At 34.2% G+C, this 25,325-nt stretch overlaps 1 protein-coding gene across 5 annotated transcripts in view; it reads right to left on the reverse strand.

Annotated features, from left to right (window-relative positions):
- LOC136031803 (26S proteasome non-ATPase regulatory subunit 13-like) overlaps positions 1 to 25,325 on the reverse strand; it is a 181,887-nt gene that overhangs the window by 46,619 nt on the left and 109,943 nt on the right. The window contains exon 1 of one of the 5 annotated variants that reach the window (XM_065711606.1): positions 13,524 to 13,620. The exons of 2 other annotated variants lie outside the window; for them this stretch is intronic. Coding sequence is in view for 1 of the 3 variants with exons in the window: in XM_065711602.1 (XP_065567674.1) it covers positions 5,272 to 5,311 (40 nt within the window). In the remaining 2 variants the exon portion in view is untranslated. Of the gene's footprint in view, positions 1 to 5,271; positions 5,327 to 13,484; positions 13,621 to 25,325 lie in introns of those variants that run through there. 2 more of the 5 variants (XM_065711603.1, XM_065711602.1) reach the window with 2 other exon arrangements.

The raw sequence follows: 25,325 nt of genomic DNA on the forward strand, positions 1-25,325 counted from the left end.
GAGCCAAATAGGCAGTATCTAAGATGAGGGACAAGCCTTATGATGAGCGTTTGAAGGAGCTGAAATTATCTACACATGTTTATTGACAACAAAGAGCTGATATGCTTATGACATATAAACTTACTTCACAGGAACCGCCCCCTCCCCCAATTCATTTGTCAATTTCCCAAAATATTGGCACTGACAGGAGGGGACCTTCAAAGAAGCTGTTTGAGCCATATGTCAAAACTAAACAACACTGACAACAGTTTTCATTCTTTCATGTACCCCTGAAAAGTCTCTAAACCACTGGAAAAGTCTTTCAAATTCAACAGTCTCATCACTCAATAATGAAATTTTCAAGAAGTTATTGGATGTTGAATAAAATGGTGTTCCCTGGAAGTAACAGTGGGATGCATTTGATGTTTAATCATTCACATCATCAAGTATGGAGCAATTAACACATCAAGATGGATATTAATTTGTTCCATGGTGCAAATTCAGATAAGGCAATAATTAGCAAAAACAACAAGAGGACCCAAAGAAGGCAAACTATGGTTGTAGGCATAGGAAACATTGGATGACATAAATGACGACAGTATAGGGGATTTTCATTTCTAACTGCAAATATTTGGTAATTTCCGTAAATTAAAAACAGTGTTGACACTTGATATATATATATATATATATATATATATATATATATATATATATATATATATATATATACTAGCTGTTGGGTATATATATATACTAGCTGTATACTAGACATATGTTCACGTAGAAATCTATTAATGTTTAAGTTTACAATGACTGATGAAGATGCTCAAAGAGTCTATGCCAAAAAACTTGCTGCTGATAGAGAAAGTCAGAAAAGAAAGCGTGCCGAGGAACTATCAGCAGCAAGTTTTTTGGCATAGACTCTTTGAGCATCTTCATCAGTCATTGTAAACTTAAACATTAATAGATTTCTACGTGAACATATGTCTTATATAACTTGAATGACGTCACCGTCAAAGCAAAAATGACGACAACTAATTTCATGACGTCAGCCGACACAGAAACATGACGTCACCTGACAACTAATTTCATGACGTCAGCCGACACAGAAACATGACGTCACCTGATCCACAGATCCACAGACAGACAACTTATTTTTATATATATATATATATATATATATATGTTTATTTCTTTATATGCTGGAATTGAATTTTGCTTAAATATTGTATATTAAAATTTTATATTAAATTTCTAAGGAAAATTCAAATCCACCATATAAATAAAAAAACATATATCTATATATATATATATATATATCACATTTTCACATAACCTTATTATGATGTGCTAATATACAACCTAAACTAATGAAGTCCAATGTATTCTTTCACCCATCATTTGTTTTCCAGCAAGCATAAGCTAATTGTTTCTTAAGGCAGACAGATAAAACCAGTTTGTTCTCGAGTGCATATCAGTATGTACACAAGTACCTTTTTTTTCTTCTGCATTATCATTTTTGACTCTCTAATTCTTGCTGTCCTTTAACAGCACAATTCGTAGTTCTTCACAGTCATTTTTGACGCTCTTGATACTTGCTTTAGCATGTCTGCTTACCCAACAATTCTTTGTTCTTAACTTTCATCTTTGACAAGTTCTGATTCCTACTGTTGTTTATAATTCTCAGTGTTGATTATCTTCTAACTGCTCATTTCTCTGTTCTTTCGGTTATATATCATGCAACCCAACATTTCTCTGTTTATTATTTTCATTTTGATTAATTATGATCTTCAGTCTTGTAACTGCATACGAGTTGTTGTTTTGACTCTTGCTGCCACTTATCTTTTAACCACATATTTCAATGTTCTTCATTCTGTTTTTGACATGTTCTTATTGTCCATTTCACTAATATTTTAACTACATACCTCTTTGATCTTTATTTTTGCTCATCATTCCTTCAGAATTTTTTCAGTGCCTTTTGCCTTGGTTGCTTGGATTAGCCTTAACACTTTCGATGGTCTAGACTGTTTGTTATCATACATTTACATTTCTCATGTCGTTCCCTTGATCTTGTCTCATTTGATGGTACAGTTTGTTCATTTTGAGCTTATGGTTTTGTCCTTTTTTGTACCCATTTTGTGCTAAAATTGATTTACGTTTGTGTCCCCTAGACATTATAAAACAGGTGAAAATGTCTTTTGAACTTTACATCACTGAATATAGCACATGAATCTATTTATTTCAAAATTTTTGTTCTGCAAATGCCTCTAAAATGGTTTTAAAATCTATTTTCCTAGCATCTTCACTTTCCGTTAACATGATTGCTAAACTATTTAGTTTATCCTGGTTTACTGTTGATATCACACATTTTTGCATTTGTTTTAGCCTGGAAAATGATTGCTCTCCAGAAGTAACCCTTACTGGAATTGTTAAGAGCATTTCAAAATTAAGAAAACCAATTGTTCATTTTGGTGGTGGCATGGGGTCCTTTCAAATGAAGGACACAATTGGGGCCAATGGTTACAGTTATCCTTTGTCTGGCCCTGATAATATAACTTGAGTACACTTGAGGTTATTTGAGAAAATACCACACTGAAAAGGGAGGTTAATAACTTTTCTTAGGGAAGAAATAATAAAAAATGTAAGGACCTAATTACTTTAGTAAGAATATTATCAGGGTTAGATGTCAAGGAATTTTTCAATCCTTTAACAATTCTGGTAATTTCTAAATCAGACACTGGTTGTGAAAACATTGACTTAGTACAAGGGGGCCTAATATGAGACTTGAAGTTGGATTGTAACAGAGAAAAATTAACAACAGAAGCATTTCTTTTACCAATGTTTGCAAAATGTGAAGTAAATGCATCTTGAACATTCAGTTCACTCTTGATATTTTTAACATAGATTTTAATATTAATGATAGATTTTACTACCTGTCAAGTTTTTTGCTGCCACAACTGTGACATATGTAACCCTAGGCAATATATATTAATTTGTTAGTTTAGGTTAGACAGTATTTTTGGGCCTATTTCTCAAATTGGCATTGTGTGTATTTTAATAAGAATAAGCACAAAAATAATACAAACCAGAAGAACGAGAAAACTTCTGCGTATAGCATTCATAGGGAAATTATATTTGGGAAAAGTATTTCAAAATTTAATTCATTTTAACAATTTCAGATTATTTGGCTATCATTCTTGTGCACTTCTGAAGGAATCACTATATAATTCTGAAAACAACTTTTAAAGCCAACTAAAATCATTTGTAAAGGTTGCTTAGTTTCACTTGGCCCTTACTATCCCTCCCACTAATGGACAAATATATGCTCTGAAATTTATAGATGTTTATTGCATTTTTGGTAAATTTGTAATTTTCAATATGATTTAGCAAGAATGACAGTGAACATATCACTTGATTCCTTTCTTATGCTCCATCATAATTCAATAGTCGTTTCTGGGGGGAAATTCAATTTTGAGCAATTTTGAGCCCCAAATTTTACAACACAGTAACCAAAAGTTTAAAAACATTTTGCTTAAAAAAACTGCCATTTACAAAAGATTCAGTAATGGTTATTATTATTCTCCAGTCTTTTTTAGAAAGACCCTATAAAATGACATCACTGTAAAACTAACGTCATTTTTGAAGGATTTCTAGCTGTTTAAAATTTATTTTGGTAAATTTGTTTTCAAAATAATATTTTACTATTAAGACTAAGGAAAATATTAATTTAACATTCCTGAATCAGTTACAAATGGCAATTTTTTCTCACCATCCAATTTTTGGGAAACATCTTTTTAAACCTTAGGTTACTATAGGCTGTTTTGAGTGCTCTTAGCCCTTTAAGGGCTGAAAATATAATTTCCCTAGAAGCAATTATTGAATTATGAAAAACCATAAAAAGACATCAAGTAATATATTCACATTCTTCCCAGCTAAATTTTATTGAAAACTACAAATTTACTGCATTTTCAACTATGCAAATCTGTTCTTTTTATTTATTGAACAACAAAACCTGAACAACCCACAGAAGAAAAGAGTCATAATAGGCTATTGGAAATAAGTGTTCAAGAGTAGTTATCAGAATTATACGGTGTTTCCTTTAGAAGTCCTCATGTGCAAGAATGATACCTATTTTTCATTCAATTTTGTCACTTGAAAGTCTTGTACATTTTGTCAAAAGGGTAAATTTGGGGAAGTTTATATTACTGGCCTACAAATAAGGTGAATATACCAATTGATACCTTGCTTTCATTTTTGTGTTGTTGTGATTCCTGCTGCCACTTATATTTTAACTACATGTTTTTATGTTCCTCAATTTGGTTTTTGAGTTCTTCTAATTGTCTATTTCACTAATATTTTAATTACATACCTCTTTCATCTTTATTTTTGCTCAACATTGCTTCAGAAATTTTTCAGTGACCTTTGCCTTAGTTGATAGGATCAAAAAGTTGAAATAAAACTGTGCAAACAAAACTCTTGTTCTAAGCAAAATATAATAATTACTTTACTCAGAAATTCAATTTTATCTCTTACAAACCTTTTTCTCTTATTCTAAATACTGCTTTAGCATCACTTTGTTTAGGCCATTTTACCCATAAGTTGAATCAACTTTGATGAAATCAAGAAGCAGAAAACACATAGGAAATATACGATTTGGGGAGGGGGCACATGAGGGGGAAGGGACAAAATTATGGTGGAGCTGCAGTGAAAATATGTCAACTACAACCAGGGCTGTCACGTACAGGAGAGGGAGATATCTCCAAGTTTTTTGTCATTCAGTAAAAAAAAGTCTGTAAAATTGTGGCACTATGTGCCACAGTTTTTCTGATGCTGCTAAAATTCTTTGCTTGGTTCAATAAAGACCATGAAAACACTGACATGCAATCTACAGAAATTTTGAGCTTGGTCAGTATATGCAGCAGTTTTACCAACTCTTGTTGTGATTCTACAGATGATGCCACAATTTTCCATTTCATTAAATTAACAGCTTTAAAATAGTAACATGATACATACCAAAATCTGAATCTTGGTTGGTAAATGCAGAGGTTTTACCAACTTGTGCAGTGATTTTATGCACTGTATTCAAAACAGACATTATGTTAATGTTTGACAAAAAACAGTTCAATCAATCTGTATATCAATCAATCAATCAATCACTTTATTTATAGCCCATCTACAAAAAAGAAGGCGGAACGCCCTTAAGATGGAGTAATAAGAGAAAGAAAAAATAAAAAAAAAACTACAAATAAATACAAATCAACACAAACAAACAATTAAATAAGTAATGCTGACCATGGGTGAGACAATATTGACATAGAAGAACGAAAATCATGAAGCCTTTTGTCAATAATAGATGTAGGAGAAACTAGTCGGAATTTGTTCATTAAGTAACTATTTCTAGTCCAAGGAGGGTAACTGAAAAGAAATTTAGCATAACGAAAATATACTCAACGAACAGATAGTTTCTGAGGTTCACTAAAAAACTGCCAAACAGGACAAAGAGAAAGGAGATGAGGTACAACTAGGCTACTATAAATTTTCGTAAGATTTAATTTATCAATGTGTTTAATATTAGATACAATTGAAGCATAAGCAATTCACAGTTTTTTCTTCAAATTTTCAATGGATAATTTCAGTTTCTTTCATATTTTTTCCAATAGACATTCCAAGGTAAACCAATTTTTGAGAAAGGGTGACTTGAACATTAGCTAAAGATAAAAAAAATTGGGCCATTTGTCTCTTTAAAATTGAAAGCTACAACAGCAGTTTTTTCAACATTGAAAGAAAACCCAATATTTTTATATTCATTGTAAAGCTGATTAAACACGTTTTCACATCAAACAGTTTGTGGTAACGAACTGTAGTAAGGAGCGACCCGGCTCAATAGTAACTAAAACTCTAAAAAATTAAATTTTGATATCAATAGCTACATCAAAAGAATCGCATTTTAATGCTGATTTTAAATATATAAGTTTCATCAAGTTTAGTCTTACCGATCAAAAGTTGCGAGCCTGAGGAAATTTGCCTTATTTAAGAAAATAGGGGGAAACACCCCCTAAAACTCGTAGAATCTTAACGAAAATGACACAATCAGATTCAGAGTATTAGAGAACCCTACTGTAGAAGTTTCAAGCTCCTATCTACAAAGATGTGGAATTTTGTTATTTTTGCCAGAAGACAAATCACGGGTGCGTGTTTATTTGTTGTTTTTTTTTCTTTTTCCCAGGGGTCATCGTATCGACCAAGTGGTCCTAGAATGTCGCAAGAGGGCTCATTCTAACGGAAATGAAAACTTCTAGTGCCCTTTTTAAGTGACCAAAAAAATGGAGGGCATCTAGGCCCCCTCCCACGCTCATTTTTTCCCAAAGTCAACGGATCAAAATTTTGAGATAGCCATTTTGTTCAACATAGTCGAAAACCATAATAACTATGTCTTTGGGGATGACTTACTCCCCCACAATCCCTGGGGGAGGGGCTGCAAGTTACAAACTTTCACCAGTGCTTACATATAGTAATGGTTATTGGGAAGTGTACAGACGTTTTCAGGGGGATTTTATTTTGTTTGGGGGTGGGGCTGAGGGGAGGGGGCTATGTTGGAGGATCTTTCCTTGGAGGAATCTGTCATGGGGGAAGAAAAATTCAATGAAAAGTGCGCAGGATTTTCTAGCATTACTATAAGAAAACAATGAAAAATAAACATGAAAACGTTTTTTCAAATGAAAGGAAGGAGTAGCATTTAAACTTAAAACGAACAGAGATTAAGACGCATATGAGGGATTCTAAAAATACTTTAGCATAAAGAGCGAGGTATTTAGGAGGAGATATATACCTCGCTCTTTATGCTAAAGTATTTTTAGTAATTTCAACCATTTATTCGACGGCCTTTCTGATTCAGGGGCCATTCTTAAAGAATTGGGACAAAACTTACGATTTAGTGTAAAAAGCGAGATATTAACGAGGGTACAAACCCCCTCGTATACATAATAAAAATATAAGATTGTGAAAGTTTGTTACGTAAGTTAATTCTTAAGTTACGTATATTTTTTACTAATAAAAACGTTCATTAAAAATTAAAAGTTCTAGTTGCCTTTTTAAGCAACCGAAAAATTGGAGGGCAACTAGGCCTCCTTCTCCACCCCTTATTTCTCAAAATCGTCTGATCAAAACCAAGAGAAAGCCATTTAGCCAAAAAAGAATTAATATAAGAATTTCATTTTAATAATTTATGTACGGAGAGCCAAAACCAAACATGCATTAATTCAAAAACGTTCAGAAGTTAAATAAAAAAAATAATTTTTTAGCTGAAAGTAAGGAGCAACATTAAAACTTAAAACGAACAGAAATTATTCCGTATATGAAATGGGTTGTCCCCTCTGCAATCCCTCGCTCTTTACGCTAAAGTTTGACTCTTTGACACAATTCTACTTTTTAAAACAATTAAAAACTTTAACGTAAAGAGCGAGAGATTGCGGAGGGAACAACCCATTTTATATATGGAGTAATTTCTGTTTGTTTTAAGTTTTAATGTCGCTCCTTACTTTCAGCTAAAAAAAATAGTTTTTTTTTATTTAATCCACTAAAAGTACGGCTTAGATTCAAAACGTCATCTGCAAATGTTATTAAAGACAAGTTAAATCCATGGTGAATACAATTAAAATTAACAGAATTTTGGGCATTTAAAACAGAGTTATTAAATGAAGAAGGCGAGGTAAGGCCACCTTGACGGACTCCTTTCAAAATATCAAAAAGGGAAGATCCCCCCTTTAACTTCGCCTTAAGGTGATGCTACATATACAGAAGGGACTTTACTATACAAAAATTTACCCTCTTTTATGTGCTTCAAATAAAACTTGGGAAAAAATGCAAGAGTCGAAAGAACGAGCAACATCTAAAGCACAAAGGATAATATGGGATCTACTTCTTTCTGCATCAGCAAGAACATTTATTAAAGCAAAAAGGGCATGCTCCCGGCTAATACCTTTTTGGTAACCAAACTGGTGGGGTGGGACATAACATTTAGAAACAATTTCATCCAAAATAACTGACTCAAACAATTTAAATATAGTACAAGAAACTATTATAGGTCGGAACAAATTACACACAGTAAAATCCTTTTTGCCTTTTTTTGGGATAGGGGTTGTTTGACCAACTGTAAATTGATAAGGAACAACTCCGTTTTCAATAGACATTTGAAAAAGTAGAGATAAATGATTAAAAAGAAGAGCACTTGCATAATCAAAATGTCTGGCAGTAATTCCATCAACTCCTGCAGAATGCCTTTTCTTTAGTTTTTTACAATAAAACGATACATCACTTGGCTTAATTATAAATGTTGAAGGTTCGTGTTTTTTCAGACAAGCACTTAATTCTTTTTCAAATTTTGACTCAAGAGCAGGATTGAGAGAAGAAAACTCATGCTTATAATAAATTATCCACTCAGGCTCATGAATATTATTTGCACTAATGTGTTCACAAGGGCGTTCAAAATTTTTTCCAGAGCTTCGAAGGGTTCTCTGCAATTTTATGAGCGTTTTTCTCAATAAGATCAACCTTATATGTATATAACAAAGTAAGAATTGTTCTTTTTAACCCTTTTATATAGCCAAAAACAGAGAAGAATGTATCATCTTTGAGAGTCTGTAATGGACTTAGAATTGAATTTCCAAGAAAAGCAATTATTTATTCATAAAGAGCATAAAAAAACGCATTAATTGGTATGTTCACCTTATTATTATTATATATTGAAAACCAATCTACAAAAAAGCAAAAGAGCATTTTATGACTATGACAGTTGAACTAGTGTAAAAGAAGTTGGTTCTAAAGATGCTTTGAAATCTTGTGGTTGTTAGTCTTCATAATTTCAGAAACAGCTATAGTAGTATCAGGCATATAAAGACTATTGGTGAGCTTTGAACTAATGTCCAAATTGGATATCTTAGTAGGTATTTTGCAAAGTGGAAGAAAACTAGAGCAGATTTTAAATTTATCAGCAATTGAAACAATCTTCCAGAAGGGCAATTTAGAGAATATGGAATAGTTTTGTATAGCATTGCCAGATAATGGCAATTGAAACAAAGTTTAGCAGAGGTTATAGAAGCATATGAAACTGATATGCAGTGTCTGATACTTTCTGTTAGGAGATAACAAGTGTAAGAAACTGTATTTCTAATGTGAATAACAAAACAAACAATTTGGTCATATGGATGGATCTTTTAAGTCCCAAGTACATTTTCACCAGGATGTGGGCCTTTCCAGCAAAAATGCACTATATTGGACTTTTCAGCATTAGATTTAAGATCAGATTTAAGTATTCTGTTTACAGTTTTTAGAAAGTTTGAGAAATTTGTATCAAAATTTTGCTAAGAATAAAAATGTCATCAGTATAAGCAAGCCTGAATTTACAAATTAGCTATGGCCTAGGGGTATAGGTAAAAGGTTATTTTACAAAAATTTCAATAGGTTGGCTATAGACCTGTCAAGTAGACAAACTCTAAAGACTTAAATATTATAAGAGGGTTAACACAAAAGCTTGGTAATATTTTCCCAGAGAATGTTTTTGGCCCTGGATCCATTGGTGAGTGTTTTATTTTCCTGTACTTTGGCTATTCTTCATTTATCTATCAAAATTTTGATAAAACAACATTTTACCTTAATTTTCAGTTATAAAATTTTCTTTTTCTTTGGCTTTAGTTTTAAAAATGAAATCCATGTTATATAAGTATAATTTTAAGCCATATCAATGTTTTTCTTCTTCTAAATTTACGAAATATATTTGCAGACCTCATAAACTGCAATTGAGCAAAGCTATGAAGCTGAAAACATTTTTATTGAACTTCATTTCAGGAGAAGATCTGTTTTGCAACATCAGACTAGGCTATATATTTTAAATGATGTAGGCTTAGTGTACTGTGGGCAAATTATTTTGGAAGCTAGTCTGCTAGCAGAGACAACAGATCAAATGTTAAACTAAGCAAACAATAATGCCTACTAATAGGAATTTTCCATCAAAATTAAGTTTACTCATGTTCTTTTTTTTTCAGCAAAATGAGGGCTTTTCAGTCGAGTCCATTCAGCAATTTTCCTTTGGAATTCAACTGAAAGTAAGGAGCAACATTAAAATTTAAAACAAACAGAAATTATTCCATATATGAAAGGGGTTGTCCCCTCCTCAATGCCCCACACTTTACACTAAAGTTTGACTCTTTCTCAAAGCTCTACTTTTAAGACAATAAAAAAATTTAGCATAAAAAGTGGGGTGTTGAGGAAGGGACAACCCCTTTCATATATGGAATAATTTCTGTTCGTTTCAAGTCTTAATATTGCTTCTTACTTTCAGTTGAAAAACTTGTTTTTTTATTCAATTTCTCAGCATTTTTGAATTATTGCATGTTTTGATTTTGGCTCACTGCACATGAACAATTGAAACCAAATTTCCATATTAATTTTTTGGGCTAAATTCCTTTCTCCTAGTATTGATTGGATGATTTTAATAAAAAAAAGGGGTGGGAGAAGAGGCCTAGTTGCCCTCTAATTTTTTTGGTTACTTAAAAAAACTACAAGAACTTTTTTTATGAACATTTATATTAGTAATAAATATATGTAACTTACAAATTAACTTATGTAATGAACTTCAATATTTTATATTTTATTACATATATGAGCGGGTTTTCCCTGTCAATGCCTTGCTCTTCACACTAAAACACGAATTTAGTCTCAATTCTTTAAGAATGATCCCTGAATCACAAAGGCCATAGAATAAATTGCTGATATTACTAAAAAGACTTTTAGTGGAAAGAACATGGTATTAAAGAAGGTAAACCCCTCATATGCATAATAATTTCTGTTTGTTTTATGTTTTTAGTTTCTCATTGTTTTTTTTCAATAATGCTAGAAAATCCTGCACCCTTTTCATGGAAATCCTCTTCCCTCATAATAAATTCCTCCATGAAAAGATCCTCCCACATAACTGCCTCCCTCTGAACCCCCCCCCCAACATGGAAAAATCCCCCTAAAAATGTCTACACTGCCCAATAACCATTACTATATGTAAACAATGGTCAAAGTTTGCAACTTATAGCCCCTCCCCAGGGAACTGTGGGGGATTAAGTTGTCTCCAAGGACATAGTTATTAGGTTTTTTGACTATCTTGAACCAGATGGCTATATCAAAATTTTGATCCAGTGACTTTGGGAGAAAATGAGTAGGTGCCCTCTAATGTTTTTGGTCACTCATAAAGGGCACTATAACTTTTAATTTCTGTTAGAATTAGCTCTTTTGCAACATTCTAGGACCAATGAATTGATACAATCACCCCTGAAAAAAATAAACAAAAATCCATGATCTGTCTTCTGGCAAAAAAAAAAACAACAACAAAATTCCACATTTTTGTAGATAAGAGCTTGATACTCAGCAGGGTTTCTTGATATGCTGAATCTGATGGTGTGATTTTGTTGAAATTCTATGACTCTTAGGGGGTGTTTACCCCTGTTTTCTAAAATAAGACACATTTTCTCAGGCTCATAATCTCTGATGGGTAAGACTAAACTTGATGAAACTTATATATTTTGAAGCAGCATAAAAATACAATTCTTTTTATGTAACAATTGGTATGAAAATTCTGGCTTTTAGAGTCTTGGTTACAATTTCAGCTGGTTGCTCCTTACTACAGTTCATTACCACCAACTGTTTGAAACAGAGTTACTGATTTGGTTGCTTCTTATTCATTTAGAATCTGCTCAGATTTCTTTCAGTATATCATTTAATTATAGGAGTTGAAATATAAGAAGATAAACACTGGTTTCTGAGCTCAGTGTGCAAGCATTGTCAGGTAGACTCTTAACTGATACCAAAATTTTGTGGCATTTTAAGCACTTTAACAGTTTGCAATGCAGGATATACTGTGTGGACATCAGCATATTACATTCAAATAGGCAATGGTCAATTGTTACAATTTTTAAACTACAATACCTGCAAAGGGGAGAAGAGGGAATTGAGCCACTTGGATTAGGGAACTGATATGAAAAAGCCTTGGTAAAGCTCTACTTTCATCACAAGGTTTCTAAAATGCATAATCCTGCATATAAGAAGATTCTCATAATTCCATATTGTTTCTTTGTCATTATTACAGAAGTGCATCTATTTTTTAACTTTCAAAAATCTCCCTTCAACAGAACAAAAATGCATAAAGTGGGCAGTGTTTTGAAGCCAAGGGAAATGTTGAGATTGGGCAATATGAATGAATATTGGCATAAAAACAATGTTCAATCATCAGAATCTAGCTATATACAGTAATTAAAAAAATGAATAAAAATGCACAAAAAACTAAAATATCCTCTCTTCAAACTTTTAACACCAAAGAAGCTTGCCCTTGACTAATTGCAATTTCTCAGGAAAATAGGGTTGCAATGACAAAATATCATGACCATAACAAACAAGGCTTAACTAATCAGCAAAATGTACATCATAAACATCAACTAACAATTCAACCAATACAAATACAGACCTGACCTTGCTGCCCACTAGGCTCATGGACTAATACACTTCACTCTATAGGTAATATTACCTGTAAGCAAAATCAGATGTTTGTTTTTTTCAGAAACAGCTGGCTAGTTTAAACTCAAAAGTGAAAGTGAACCATCTTGGATATTAGCATCAATGGATGTGTGAGTTTTTTTCATTATCTTTCAGCTTCCTACTATACAGAAATTAGCCTACCAGTATGTTTTCACTTTAGACAGCTTGTGATGAAACTAAACAATTACCAAAGCCTGAAAATTTAGCCTATTTGAGCCAAACCAAATTCTATGATACATTTTAGAAAGGTACTTATTGGAGAAGGGTAATATAATTGGATTATTCTTATTTAACAATACCTCTAATAATCTCCAGTGGTATGTCTACAATGGAGACTGGTCTCCTACTTGGCTAGTCAATATTTAAAGCATTTTCTACAATTTCATCCCCCTGATGGTTACCATTTATACCTGAGTGGCTTGGAACATACTGGAGATAAGTTCTTATTCCTCTTGAAGCAAGATTATCAATAATTGCTAAGAAAATGAGATGTATCTAGGCTATATCCATCTTATACTGAGAAGCTGAACAGAGCAGCTCTTCACTTGTTACCTTCCCATTCATTCTGACCCCACCAGCAAAAATTTCGAAGTGGTTTTTGTATGTAGCCTAATTGTATTAAGCTCAGCAAATTTTTTCTGGATAAAAGTTCTTTAGTCCACTTCAAGAAACTAATATTTATAATCAGGATTGACCAACTGCATGGGGGAAATCTGGGGGAAAATGAGACCAATAGACTTTACTGGCACGGGGAAATGCTTCTGGGTATTGGCATATTCATTTTCAATGCCTCTATACCCTATATGGATAGATTTCTTAACCAGTTATGCTGGGTATTAGAGCTTCAATTTTTTAAAGATAATTTATCAAGAGAAATCTTCATCTTCCATTTATTGTTAATAATCCACTCTCAGTAAGCAGAAACTTAGTACTTATTGGTTTCCTAAGACCAAATATAAATGACTAATCACCTAGTTTACTTTTAATTCTTCTTTCAGAGACAAATGAATTAAAATCAGCACTGCCACTATAAACGGAAACTAGTTCTTGCAATATCGCTGATGCTTGTCAAAACTGATCAGAATTTTAGAACAAATCAATGAAAAATTATTTATAATAAAGATGTGCAACTAAGCAATTTATTGATAACCAACAACTTTTCTTAGAGACTAAAGGCTTTTCCAGTCAAGACATTTAACCTTTCCTCCTTTTCACTGTCTTGATCTTGTTAAGCTACAACAGGAGGTTTAAAATGTTGCGGGTAAAAGCTGACTTTATTGTGCTATTAAATAAAAAAAAACAAATTTTTAACTAAAAGTAAGGAGCGACATTAAAGCTTAAAACGAACAGAAATAACTCGGTATATGAAAAGAACTTTTCCTCTTCAACGCCCAGCTTTTTAAGCTAAAATTTGACTCTTTCTCTTAACTCTACTTTTTAAAATAGTAAAAAACTTTAGCGTAAAGAGCGGGAATGGTCAAAGTTTATAACTTACAGTCCATCCCCCGGGGATTGTGGGGGATTAAGTCGCCCCAAAGACATAATTATTCGATTTTTAACTAAGTTGAACAGAATGGCTATCTCAAAATTTTGATCCGTTGACTTCGGGGAAAAATGTGCGTTGGAGGGGCCCTAGGTGCCCTCCATTTTTTTTGGTCACTTAAAAAGGGCACTAGAACTTTTAGTTTCAGTTATAATGAGCCCTCTTTCAACATTTTAGGACGACTGGATCGATACGATAGCCCCTGGGAAAAAAACAACAACAAACAAATAAACACGCATCCATGATCTGGCTTCTGGCAAAAATACAAAATTCCATATTTTTGGAGATAAGAGCTTGAAAATTTAACAGTAGGGTTCTCTGATACACTGAATCTGATGGTTATATTTTGTTAAGATCATATGACTTTTAAGTGATTTTCAGTTTCCTTAGTTTTATATGACTTTCTAGTTTCCCACTAGTTTCTAAAAATAAGGCAAATTTTCTCAGGCTCGTAACTTTTGATGGGTAAAACTAACCTTGATGAAACTTATATATTTAAAATCAGAATCAAAATATTATTCTTTTGATATAACTATTGGTATCAAAACTCCGTTTTTTAGAGTTTCGGTTACAATTGAGCCGGGTCGCTCCTTATTACAGTTCTTTACCACGAATTCTTTGATAAAAAACTTTTTTAAAGGTGCCAACAGTTACAGAGTAAAGAGCAAGGTATTAAAAAGGGGACAACCCTTCATATACGAAATAATTTCTGTTTATTTTAGGTTTTCAATGTTATTTCTTACTTTCAGTTAAAAAAACTTGTTTTTAATTTAATTATGAGTCAAAATCCATCACTTACTTGTACTTTATTGTGGCGAGAGTCAGGCGTTTCCACCTCACCCGGCATCCAGGATCCTTATGACCTCTTTGGATCAGGTTTCACAATCTGCTGCCAATTTCTATGCAAACGAGAGTCGCTGGGCCCATCTATATCCAAATTTCTTAAAGGCACCAATTGAATCCACCTTATATTTGATCAGGGTCCACCAGTTCTTTTTTTGCCCTCCTTGATGCCTCTTCCATTAGTCGTAGGGCTCGACTAAAACGGGCATGTATTCTGGTGGTCTCCGTAGGACTTGACCAAGCCCTTCTAAGCGGCGCTTTTTAACGGCGGTTGCGACGTCTCTTCTAATCTTGTAGAGTTCGTGAGTATCGGAGTTAGATATACGATTTTGCCGGCAAATTCCAGTATTTGGCGTAAAGATCCATGTTCAAAGGTATGTAGTGCTCTCTCGTATTGAAGCTTCAAGACCTAAGTTTTGTATCCATAGTGTAGTATGGTTTGGACTATGGCCGTATAGATTTGACTTTTAGTCGAAATGGAGATTTCTTGGTGGTTCCAAAGGGGTTTCCAAAAGGATGCAAAAGCAAGCTGCGCCTTGCATTTTCTTTGCCGAATGTCCAAGTCTGAAGAGCCGTCAGTGCAAAGTATGGAGCCTTGATAAGTAAACCCCTCAGCCTTTTCTAGCTGAGTTAAGTTTACGCTCAGAAATAATTGGGTCGGATAATTCATGATCATGAATTTAGTTTTCTCTGCGCTTACTTTAAGTCCAAAATATTAGACCATTCGACCATATCATCTAGCATCTTTTGAGCATATTCAGGGTCAGAGAGGAAATCAACATCATCAGCGAAATCAAAGTCGGTCAAGGACAGGTTTTTTTCGATTTGGGCACCATTGTGTTGCATTAGGGCATTTTCTAGCACCCAGTCTATGCAATAATTAACAGGATTGGAGAGAGAACACAGCCTTGCTTTACCCCACTTTCGACTAGGAATTCTTCAGTTTCCTTGCCATAGATTCTTATCCGGCTTATTGAAACCGAGGAATATACCTGAATAAGTTCTAAAAACTTTACAGTCATGCCATCGATCTATAGGATTTCTTGGAGCTTGCGACAAGTAACGGAGTCGAAGGCCGCGGTGTAGTCGAGGGATATTAACGCTAGAGGCAAGTTATACTTCTGTAACTATTGAATAATCAGTCAGGTGCCGAAAATATTATCAATGCAGCCTCTGCCTGGTCTGAAGTCGGCTTTATTTTCGTGGGAATTTTTCTCCCTAGTACTTTTGAAACGATTCAAGAGAATTATTCCGAATATTTTTACCACGACATCTATAAGACTTATTCCTGGGTAAGTTCTACATTCAATCTTGTCTCCTTTATTATATAATAGTCTTGTCTCCTTTCTTATAAAATAATATTATCTCCTATATCATAAAACAGTCTTGTCTCATTTTTTATTAAATAGTCTTGTAGCCTTTCTTATAAAAGGGTCTTGTCTCCTTTCTTAGATAGCTTCGAAGACCACACTGCCTTTCCATGACGAAAGTAAAACCGTTCAAAATAGGGATGATACCTTTTTATCGACAGTGAATAGATATAAGTGAAGTTTATTATCCTCTATTAATAATAATAGATTCATCCCTTCTTAAATTATTAAGAATCTTTATGTCTTTGATAGAATTGTTAGGGATTTCTGGTTTTAAAGCAAACTCTGACCGGGTTTTAACTGTAGAAGCTCTTACTAGGCTAACATCTTTGATTAGGATGGGGTTTCTATGTAAAGATGTTTCTATTGAAGAGATAATTTCTTCTACTGGGACTTTATTAGTTTTAAAACAAAATTTTGGACCTTTTTCTAATACGGACTTTTCTTGTGACGTTAAGGTCCTTGATGAAAAATTAATTAAACCTGGTCCAAGAGTTGACGGAGGTATTACGGCTTTATTTTCAGATAATTTTGAAAACTTTTTAAGTAATCTTTCTCTGGAAAGGTGAAAGTCATGATTGAAATTATTTCTTGCTGTTTGTTAAATCAAACAAAAATCCCTTGCACTCACCTTTTTTGATATTTTCCAGGAAAAGTTTATCTTTCACTAATAAAGCTCTTTTTCTCCTTTTATCTTTAATCAGATGATTTAAAGTCTTGAATTGTAGACCTCGTTCGAACTTTTTTCCTTTAAAAGTGCCTAAATGTAGATTGAATTTTATTGAAGGTGGCAAAATCCTTTTCTTCTTACATTGATGAAGAAAATCTTGTTGATTTATAACATTTGCGTGTCTCTTATGGGTGTTAATATATTTAGACACCTCCTTGGTCACATTATCCCCATATACTCGACGTAGATAACTTCGAAGACAACACTGCCTTTCCATGACGAAAGTAAAACAGTTCAAAATAGGGATGATGCCTTTTTATTGACAGTGAATAGACATAAAATTATTTAACTGGATACTTCGAACACATATATAGTGTTCATCATCAGCAGTAAAACTAAAAGACATGAATAAAAATAAACAAAATATATACCTAATAAACTAATTACATATAGTTTATTGCTCTTGTGTTTTTCAATGCAACAGCGGAGGCTAATCTCTTTGACCTTTTCGGTTTCGGTTCATTAGAATTATCTGACACATTACGTGGACAGAGGTCATAGCTCTTAGGTGAGGTGATATTTACCTTATTTGACCTCAGTAAATTATCATAAATTGAGTTTAATCCAAATTCACCTGTATCTCTGTTTATGGAATTATTCTTGAAGATAATTTTTTTTAATTTTGATTATTTCCCTGACAATTTGCTTTAAACCTTGGTCCCTAGAAATCAAAGAAACATTTTCAAACAAAATAAAATGATTTTGAAAATTAAAGATATGTTCCGAGAAAGCTGACGTGAAATCTTCAGGTTTGGTATTTTGCTTTAAAGACGATGAAATAGAATTATGTTGTTGTAGCAATCTCGTTTTCAAATTCTGGTTAGTACGTCCCACATAAGATCTTCCACAAGTACATGGGATTTTATAAACCCCACTTTCTTGCTCTAAGGAAGTCCGATCCTTTCCAGAATTTAAAAAACTAGCCAAAGTATTACTACCTCTTAAAGCTACCTTTAAACCATTATTTTGTAAAATTCTTTTAAGTTTTTCACTCAAACCTGGAACATATGGTAGAGAACAAAAAATATCTTTCTTTTCTGTTGTTTCCAGAATATCGACAGTACATTCTAGAAATTTTTTCTTCTTTTCGAAAAAGTCTGGTCAATTAACCAACCCGGATAATGGTTCCGGGTTCTTAAACAAATTCTAAAAATGCGGTCAGTTAAGGATATGATTAAACCAATTTTTACTTGGTGAGCATGACCGGAGAAAAACGACAAAAATCTGTTATTGTTAGTAGGTTTTCTGATTCCCTTAGTTCACACTGCTGCGATTTCGCGCAAAATCGTGCGATGTTGATGATAATGACAAAAATCATGCGACATACGAAGCAAAACCATGCGTTTTGCTGCAATGAAAAATGCGTTCATAATTTTAACTCCTACGACAAATCGCATGCGTTCAATTATTTCAACTTTTTGCGACAAGTCGCATGCCTTGTTCTGATTTAAAAAAGAAAAAAAAAATAATGGAGGTGACTGAGAAACTAATTATGGCTGTTTGGTGCCAGCCCATATTAGTTTCAAAGAATATGAGTGATCACTCCAAAAAACACCTTGTGTTAAAGGCCTGGGAAACGGTCTCAGGGGAAGTTGGTGTTAGTGGTAAGCATGTCTACTAACTTTTTGTAGGCTATAATTAGTTCAAATTTCTAAGGGTCACTAGCAATCTACAACAAAACCCGAATTTTGGATGGCCTTCAGACACAGGGTTTATCTAGCATTTACTATACTCTTTGGTAGGCCTATGCCTAACAATAAGTTGGGTCCATGACTTTCTTATGATGGCAATCAAGATCAAAGGTCTTCACTAGATTCAAGGATCGAATTTTCTTTGACCTTTGAAAATCTAGTGATCATGCAAATTGGGGGATCACTAGATTTGTAACATAATGCATATCCCCTGATACACTAAATCTAACTGTAGAGAAAATAAAATTTAAATGTCTCCAGACCTATCTAGACCATATCTATTAGGCCAATAGAACTGAGATTTTCCATTGCCAAGCTGCTGCTAAGAATCAGAAACACAAAGAATTGAGATTAGAAAGGAGTTGAGTTTATAGGTCTTGAATATTTAGACCAATAAGATCTGTCATATATTACCTTAAATTACCTTAAATCGCATTTGCCAGCGAGATAAGGTGGTAGATCCTCCTGTAGTTCTCGCTGGTGGTGAGTGATGTAATTATGTTGGCTTAGCTTCCCAGTCCAGCCTCCACTCGGCCCTCTCCCAGTCCCTGTCGACTCCAGCCTTGAAGGAGTGGGGAGTCTCAGCTTGGATGGTAGACTCGGATAGGCTATTCCAGAGGGGGACCACCCGAATGGAAAAGAAACCGACCTGAGACTTCCAACCCTCACCTATCGAAGATATAGAGGAGATGTGATCATGGCACGCAAAATTTTCAAATCCGGTCACCTGAACCAGATCTTCATCCCCTCTTTGGCTAACAATTCAAGAGGTCACAGTCTTAAGCTTCACCTGCCTGGATGTCAGAGAAGGGAACGACCTTATTTTACCACCTTTTAGTTAAATTCTTGTATAGTCATTATCTTTATTCATGTAAGTCAATAATCAACACTTAGTTATTGATACAATTATTTCCTTAACAAGTCTTGCTATTATAGGTAGCTAGAGATACTTGGTAGGCTATTATCATTGGGGAACCCTAAGGTGAGTCATCTTTTACTTTTCTTGTACAAAACACTGGTAAGATTCTAGATGAGTGACTTCTTGCTATCTCAGAAAGGGGTTAGGTAAGGAAAATGAAACTTTCAGGGATGGGTCTTCAGGCTAATGTATATCTGAAGGTATTTTAAAGTACCCACCTCTACTCGTTCTCCCTCTAGAGAGCCCTTAAATTTGCTTACATGACAGTTCTATGCCTATTGAAAATTTGACAAAACAACATTTGGTAGAATTTTAGTTGATTTGACTTCTTGCTATCTTGGAAATGAGTTAGGTTAGGAAAATTAAACTTTCAGGGAAAGGTCTACAGGCTAAAGTATGTCCCAGGAAGGTATTTTGAAGTACCTACCTCTACTCCTTCTCCCTCTAGAGGGCCCTGACCTTTGATGACCTTCGAAAATATGTATGTTATAAAAGTGAAATCTTATAAAATAGATCTTCTGCTTGAATGAAGTACAACAAAACTGTTTTCAGCTTCACAACTTTTGCTATCTTAGAAACTTTTGCTTATCTCACACAACTTTTGCTATCTTAGAAAGTGATTAGGTTAGGAAAGTGAATTCTCTAGAGGGAGGAGTAGAGCATGGTACTTCAAAACACCTTTCTGGGACATACTTTAGTCTGTAGATTCATCCCTAAAAGTTTCATTTTCCTAACCTAACCAATTTCTGAAATAACAAGAAGTCAATCAACTAGAATTTTACCAGATCATCTTCAGACAAGATATTGGTAGATTTGTAACTTTACCTGGATCTTGGAGTGATGTCCCCTGAAACCTCAAACCATCAGTTGATTGCCACCATTTCTATTTGGCTCCTAGCCTAACCTGCTTTTATTGGCTATACCAGTAAAGGGACTGCCATCCAGGTCTTGCTATAGATTTAATGGTCAAAGAAAATTCAACCCTTGAATCTAGTGACAACCTTTGATCTCTATTGCTGTCATAAGAAAGTTGTGGGCCCCACTGCCAACTTTAGATAGGCCTACTCCATGTCAAATGCTGATGGCCTTCTGGCACCAGGACCCTGACCTACTCCACTAGAGATGTATTTTGATTAGTTGGTCTCCAAGTGTTACTCAAATTATCAATTTTCTGTGTTAACATATTTTTCATTAGGCATAGGGTTTTCCAATTGCAAGATATATCCATCACATTGGTGCACTTGGTCCAGTGCCCCCCCCCCATGATTTTTTTCTAGATCCACCCCTGGCCCTAACTGCCAGATCTAACCAGAGATTAAATGCATAGGTTTTGTGTATGTTTTTTTTTCTTTGTTACATTGCCTTAATTTGGTAAAATGAACAGTTAATCCTTGTATATGCCTAGTGTGGAGCTATACTTAGCTCCATTTAGAGGGGGCTGTTGTTCAATTGTAATGGTATTTGTTGTTATATTTTAGAAGAGAACAGAATAAATGAAGCGATAATATACATGTTTTTCCTCCTATCTGATTTCTGCCCTATATTAAATCTTAGCTAGCAAATTGACAAAGTCAGCAATGTTAGTAGCATATTCTAGGGTATGCTATAGTATGTTGTTTAATTGCAATGGTAGTGGTTATTTTATTTGAAAAAAGAACTGAACAGATAATCTAATAATATACATGATTTTCCTCCTAACTGATTTCTGCCCTATAGTAAACCTTAAGTAGCAAATCTACAAAAATCAATTCTATTCTTGTGAATGGGTTTCTTGGCATATCAAAACCTTTAGACCTATATCGAATTGCATATTATTATTTTTTTATGTAGGCTATTGGATATTGGATTTAAATAAATGAAGGAAATTTTATAATTTAATTAATAGAAAATTTGTTGCATATCATAAATAAGAATCTTGCTATTTTACTGTGTTCTTTTTGTTGTATATTTCTTAGGGAAATACAAAACTTACCTGGAACCATCAGGGGGTGAGGTATATTGTTAGAAAATTTGTTATGATATTTGGAAGGAGCATAAAGCAAGGAATTTTATGACACTAGTTTTTTTTTGTATTAATATGTTTCCTTCAGAGGAGCCCTAGCTCTATTTCTTACTATTCTAGGGAACTAAATAGTAGATGTAAAGAATATCTCATTTTTCCCTTATCTAATTTCTATCCTATAAGTAGGCCTACCCATGTTACTTGTTTTCTATCTAATATCTGCCCTGTACACAAAATTAGCCCAAAATACTCTTTTTGTGCCTTGTACATGAGGCTGGTTTTTGTAAGACTCCTGGAAACACTTTCCTGCTTCATCATAAGTCTTGAAAACTGCTGAAAAGCAGAAAGGAAAAAGTTGCATACACAACACTTATAGCACAAAAACTAGTGGAAAATGTTTGTTATAGTGTAAGATTTAAATATATCCAGTTCCAGTTCCAAAAATTGTAGGGAGGTATATGGACTAACAACAAGTCCTTTCACCTCTTTGACTTCTTCTTCAGAAAAACTAGCTACTGGAAGCGCTATTCTGCTCCAGTCTGCAAACAATGGATATATACGATTATGAACAATAATACACTGTTATTGATTGTGGGAAGTGCGAGTACCTGAGCTACCTGTCCCCAGCAGTTTAAGGCACTAGGCCGGCCGGTACCAATACGGCTCTTCCTACTCATTCCCGCTCTCTTCTGCACAATCAAAAACTATGGATAAATCGCGTCCCATTAAAAATTGACTTCTTCAAGCTTTAATCCTTATTAAACAATATTTCTCTTCTTTAAGGTATCAATTGCTGACTTAAATATCTTACAATCAATTTCCCATGGCAGGTTAGAATCCAGGATAGCTGTATAAGTATTTGGAATCTTAGCCAAGGAGCAGAAACGCTTAAGAGCAACAGTCTCCTCACTCTGAGCTTGGCAATCAAATAAAATATGCTGGATTGTTTCCTCTGTTGAAAAGCAGATTCGGCATAAAGGGGAATGATGTAGCTTCCAATTAAATAACAAGCTATTTAGAAGTAGGGTACCTGATTTCAGTCGGTAATATAGCACTGTATTTAATCTTGTATGAAATGGAGATAACATTAATGTACTGTGATTAACTTTGGATCTTTGCCTGATAATATCTCGTGAATTGAGGTCAGAGGAAGGACTAGGAGATAACATGGAAGCCTTTGCTGCTAGAGAATCAGCCATATCATTATATTTTATACCTTTATGACTAGGAACATGTTGAAAATAAACTTCATTTTCCTTGATCTTAAGATTAAGAAGCTGTCTTCTAATATTATATAAATCTTTGTCATTAGCAATTCTATTAATATTTTGGATCAGTAGTAATGCTGATTTAGAGTCAGAGAGACAGAGTATATTTTCAGATTCAATGTTATAATTTATAAGAGCATCCAAGGCCAGGCGGATGGCACATAATTCAGCAGACAGGATAGAAGATCCCAATGGGAGAGGAGAATAAATATTCAAATTCAGGGATGGGATACATGCTCCTGCTCCAGCTCTTTCCCTCTGGACGGATCCATCAGTATATATTTTTCTATAGTTGGGGTAAGCCTTTGAGATGTGTTCAGCCAAAATAGTCTGGATCTCATAATTAGGAATCAAATCTTTACTAATATAGATAAGTTCTACTTGACAGCTTGGAGGACTCATTTCCCATGGGGGGGACTCAGTAAAGGGATATGCATGAAGCGAATGTTGATTCCAGTTTGGGACCTCCAGTTGAAACTGATTCCATGATGAATGGGCATTGGGACAGGCTGACTTCTCAGCAAAGGTATGTGCATATACAGCATGCTTGGCTCCATAAGCCTGGATTTGCGAGAAATACTTTATCCTTAGACTAGATGCTCTTTCACTTAGGGACACCAATCCTGACAGTGTTCTTAACTTTGACAGAGGAGTATGCTTATGCACACCCAAAGCTATTCGAATAGCAGAATTTTGTAAAGATTCAAGGATTTTGAATGAGGATGGGGGACGAGCTGAAAATATTTGAATCCCATATTCTATATTTGAACGAATATATAATTTGTAAAAATCCAAAATAATCTTTGGGTGACATCCCCACTTACTTCCAGCAAGTCTTTTTAGAATACAAAGTCTCTGAATAATCAGAGATTTCAAAGAATTAATATGTTCATGCCACTGCATTTTAGAATCCATTAATAAACCAAGTAACTTTACTGAATTGCAATATGGGATCTCCCTTGAGAAAATTGTCAGAGGATTAGGAGGATCTAGAGTACCATTAGTAAATATAATGGCTTTAGTTTTACTGATTGATATTGGGAAGCCAAATGCTAAAGATAATCTCTGGACTAGACTTATATCATGTTGAATAAGGCTTTGAAGAAGGCTAATATCCCTTCCTGACTTCCAAATGATCAAATCATCTGCATAAAGGCCAAATGATGCATGAGATACTTGAAATTCAGAAACATACAAGTTGAATAGAAGAGGACTCAATATTGCACCTTGAGGAAGTCCTCTCGTAATGGGGCATTGCTCACTTCTAGACTGATTTACTTGAACGTAAAAATATCTATCAGTTAGAAAAGACTTTATAAAACTTATAAAAGGATACGGGAAGTCAAGATTTATTAGGATTTCCAATAATTTATTGTGGACTACATTTCCATAGGCATTCGACCAGTCAAACAGAACAGCCATTGTGACATGTCTTTTTTTGAGAGAGTTACAAACATCAATTTCTAGCCGGGTAATGTTATCTAAAGAGCTATGTCCTTTTCTGAAACCTGTTTGTTCACTAGGAAAGAGATTGTTGACTTCAGAAAACCACTCAATTCTTGATAAGACAAGCCTTTCCAGAACTTTACTAAAGGAAGGTAATACTGATATAGGACGGTAAGACTTGAGATCATTAGATGAATAAGAAGGTTTTAAAGCTGGGAATACCTGAGCAATCTTCCAGGCGTCTGGGAACTTTTGACTTGACCAAATAAGATTATAAAGACTTAAGAGGGCTGTATGAAACACCTTCGGGGACTCAAGAATCCACTTCATATAAATACCGTCATAATCTGGGGAAGACTTGATGTTAAGAGAATTAAGTGCTACACAAAATTCATCTTGGGAAAAAGGTTTCATCAGAGTACCCTTATAAGAACAGGTAAGAGAGAGATTACAAAAAGGAGGTCGGCTGGGATGAAAATCTGAGCAATCGTTTTTAAAAACATTGGTAAACAGATCTGCCTTCTTTTTATCTGATACCATTGGATATCCATCCTGAATGATATCATATCTACGGTCATCATTAGGCTGCTTTCCACTATTTAGTTGGCTAATGAAATTATGGACCTTTGAAATTGGGGTTCTAAAACTGATACTTGAGCTGAAATTCAGCCATGTACTCTGTTTAGCTCTCCTACAAATTAGTTTCACCTTAGCACATGACTGCTTATAAAAGATTGCTGTTGACTGAGATGGGTGCTTTTGAAACATTTTACGAGCCTTTCTTTTTGCCAGAACTGCAACCCTACACTCATCATTCCACCAACTCTTGGGTCTTTTGGAGCCATTGTAAAAACGTACCCTAGTCATTGGAATTGCCGATTTAGCTGACTCCAGCAGGATTGATCGCAAATTAGACTCAATGGCATTAACATCCTAATTAGGAGAAACAAAGGAAAAATCT

The sequence above is a fragment of the Artemia franciscana genome, chromosome 10 (assembly GCF_032884065.1).
Source record: "Artemia franciscana chromosome 10, ASM3288406v1, whole genome shotgun sequence".
NCBI classification, from domain to species: Eukaryota; Metazoa; Arthropoda; class Branchiopoda; order Anostraca; family Artemiidae; genus Artemia; species Artemia franciscana.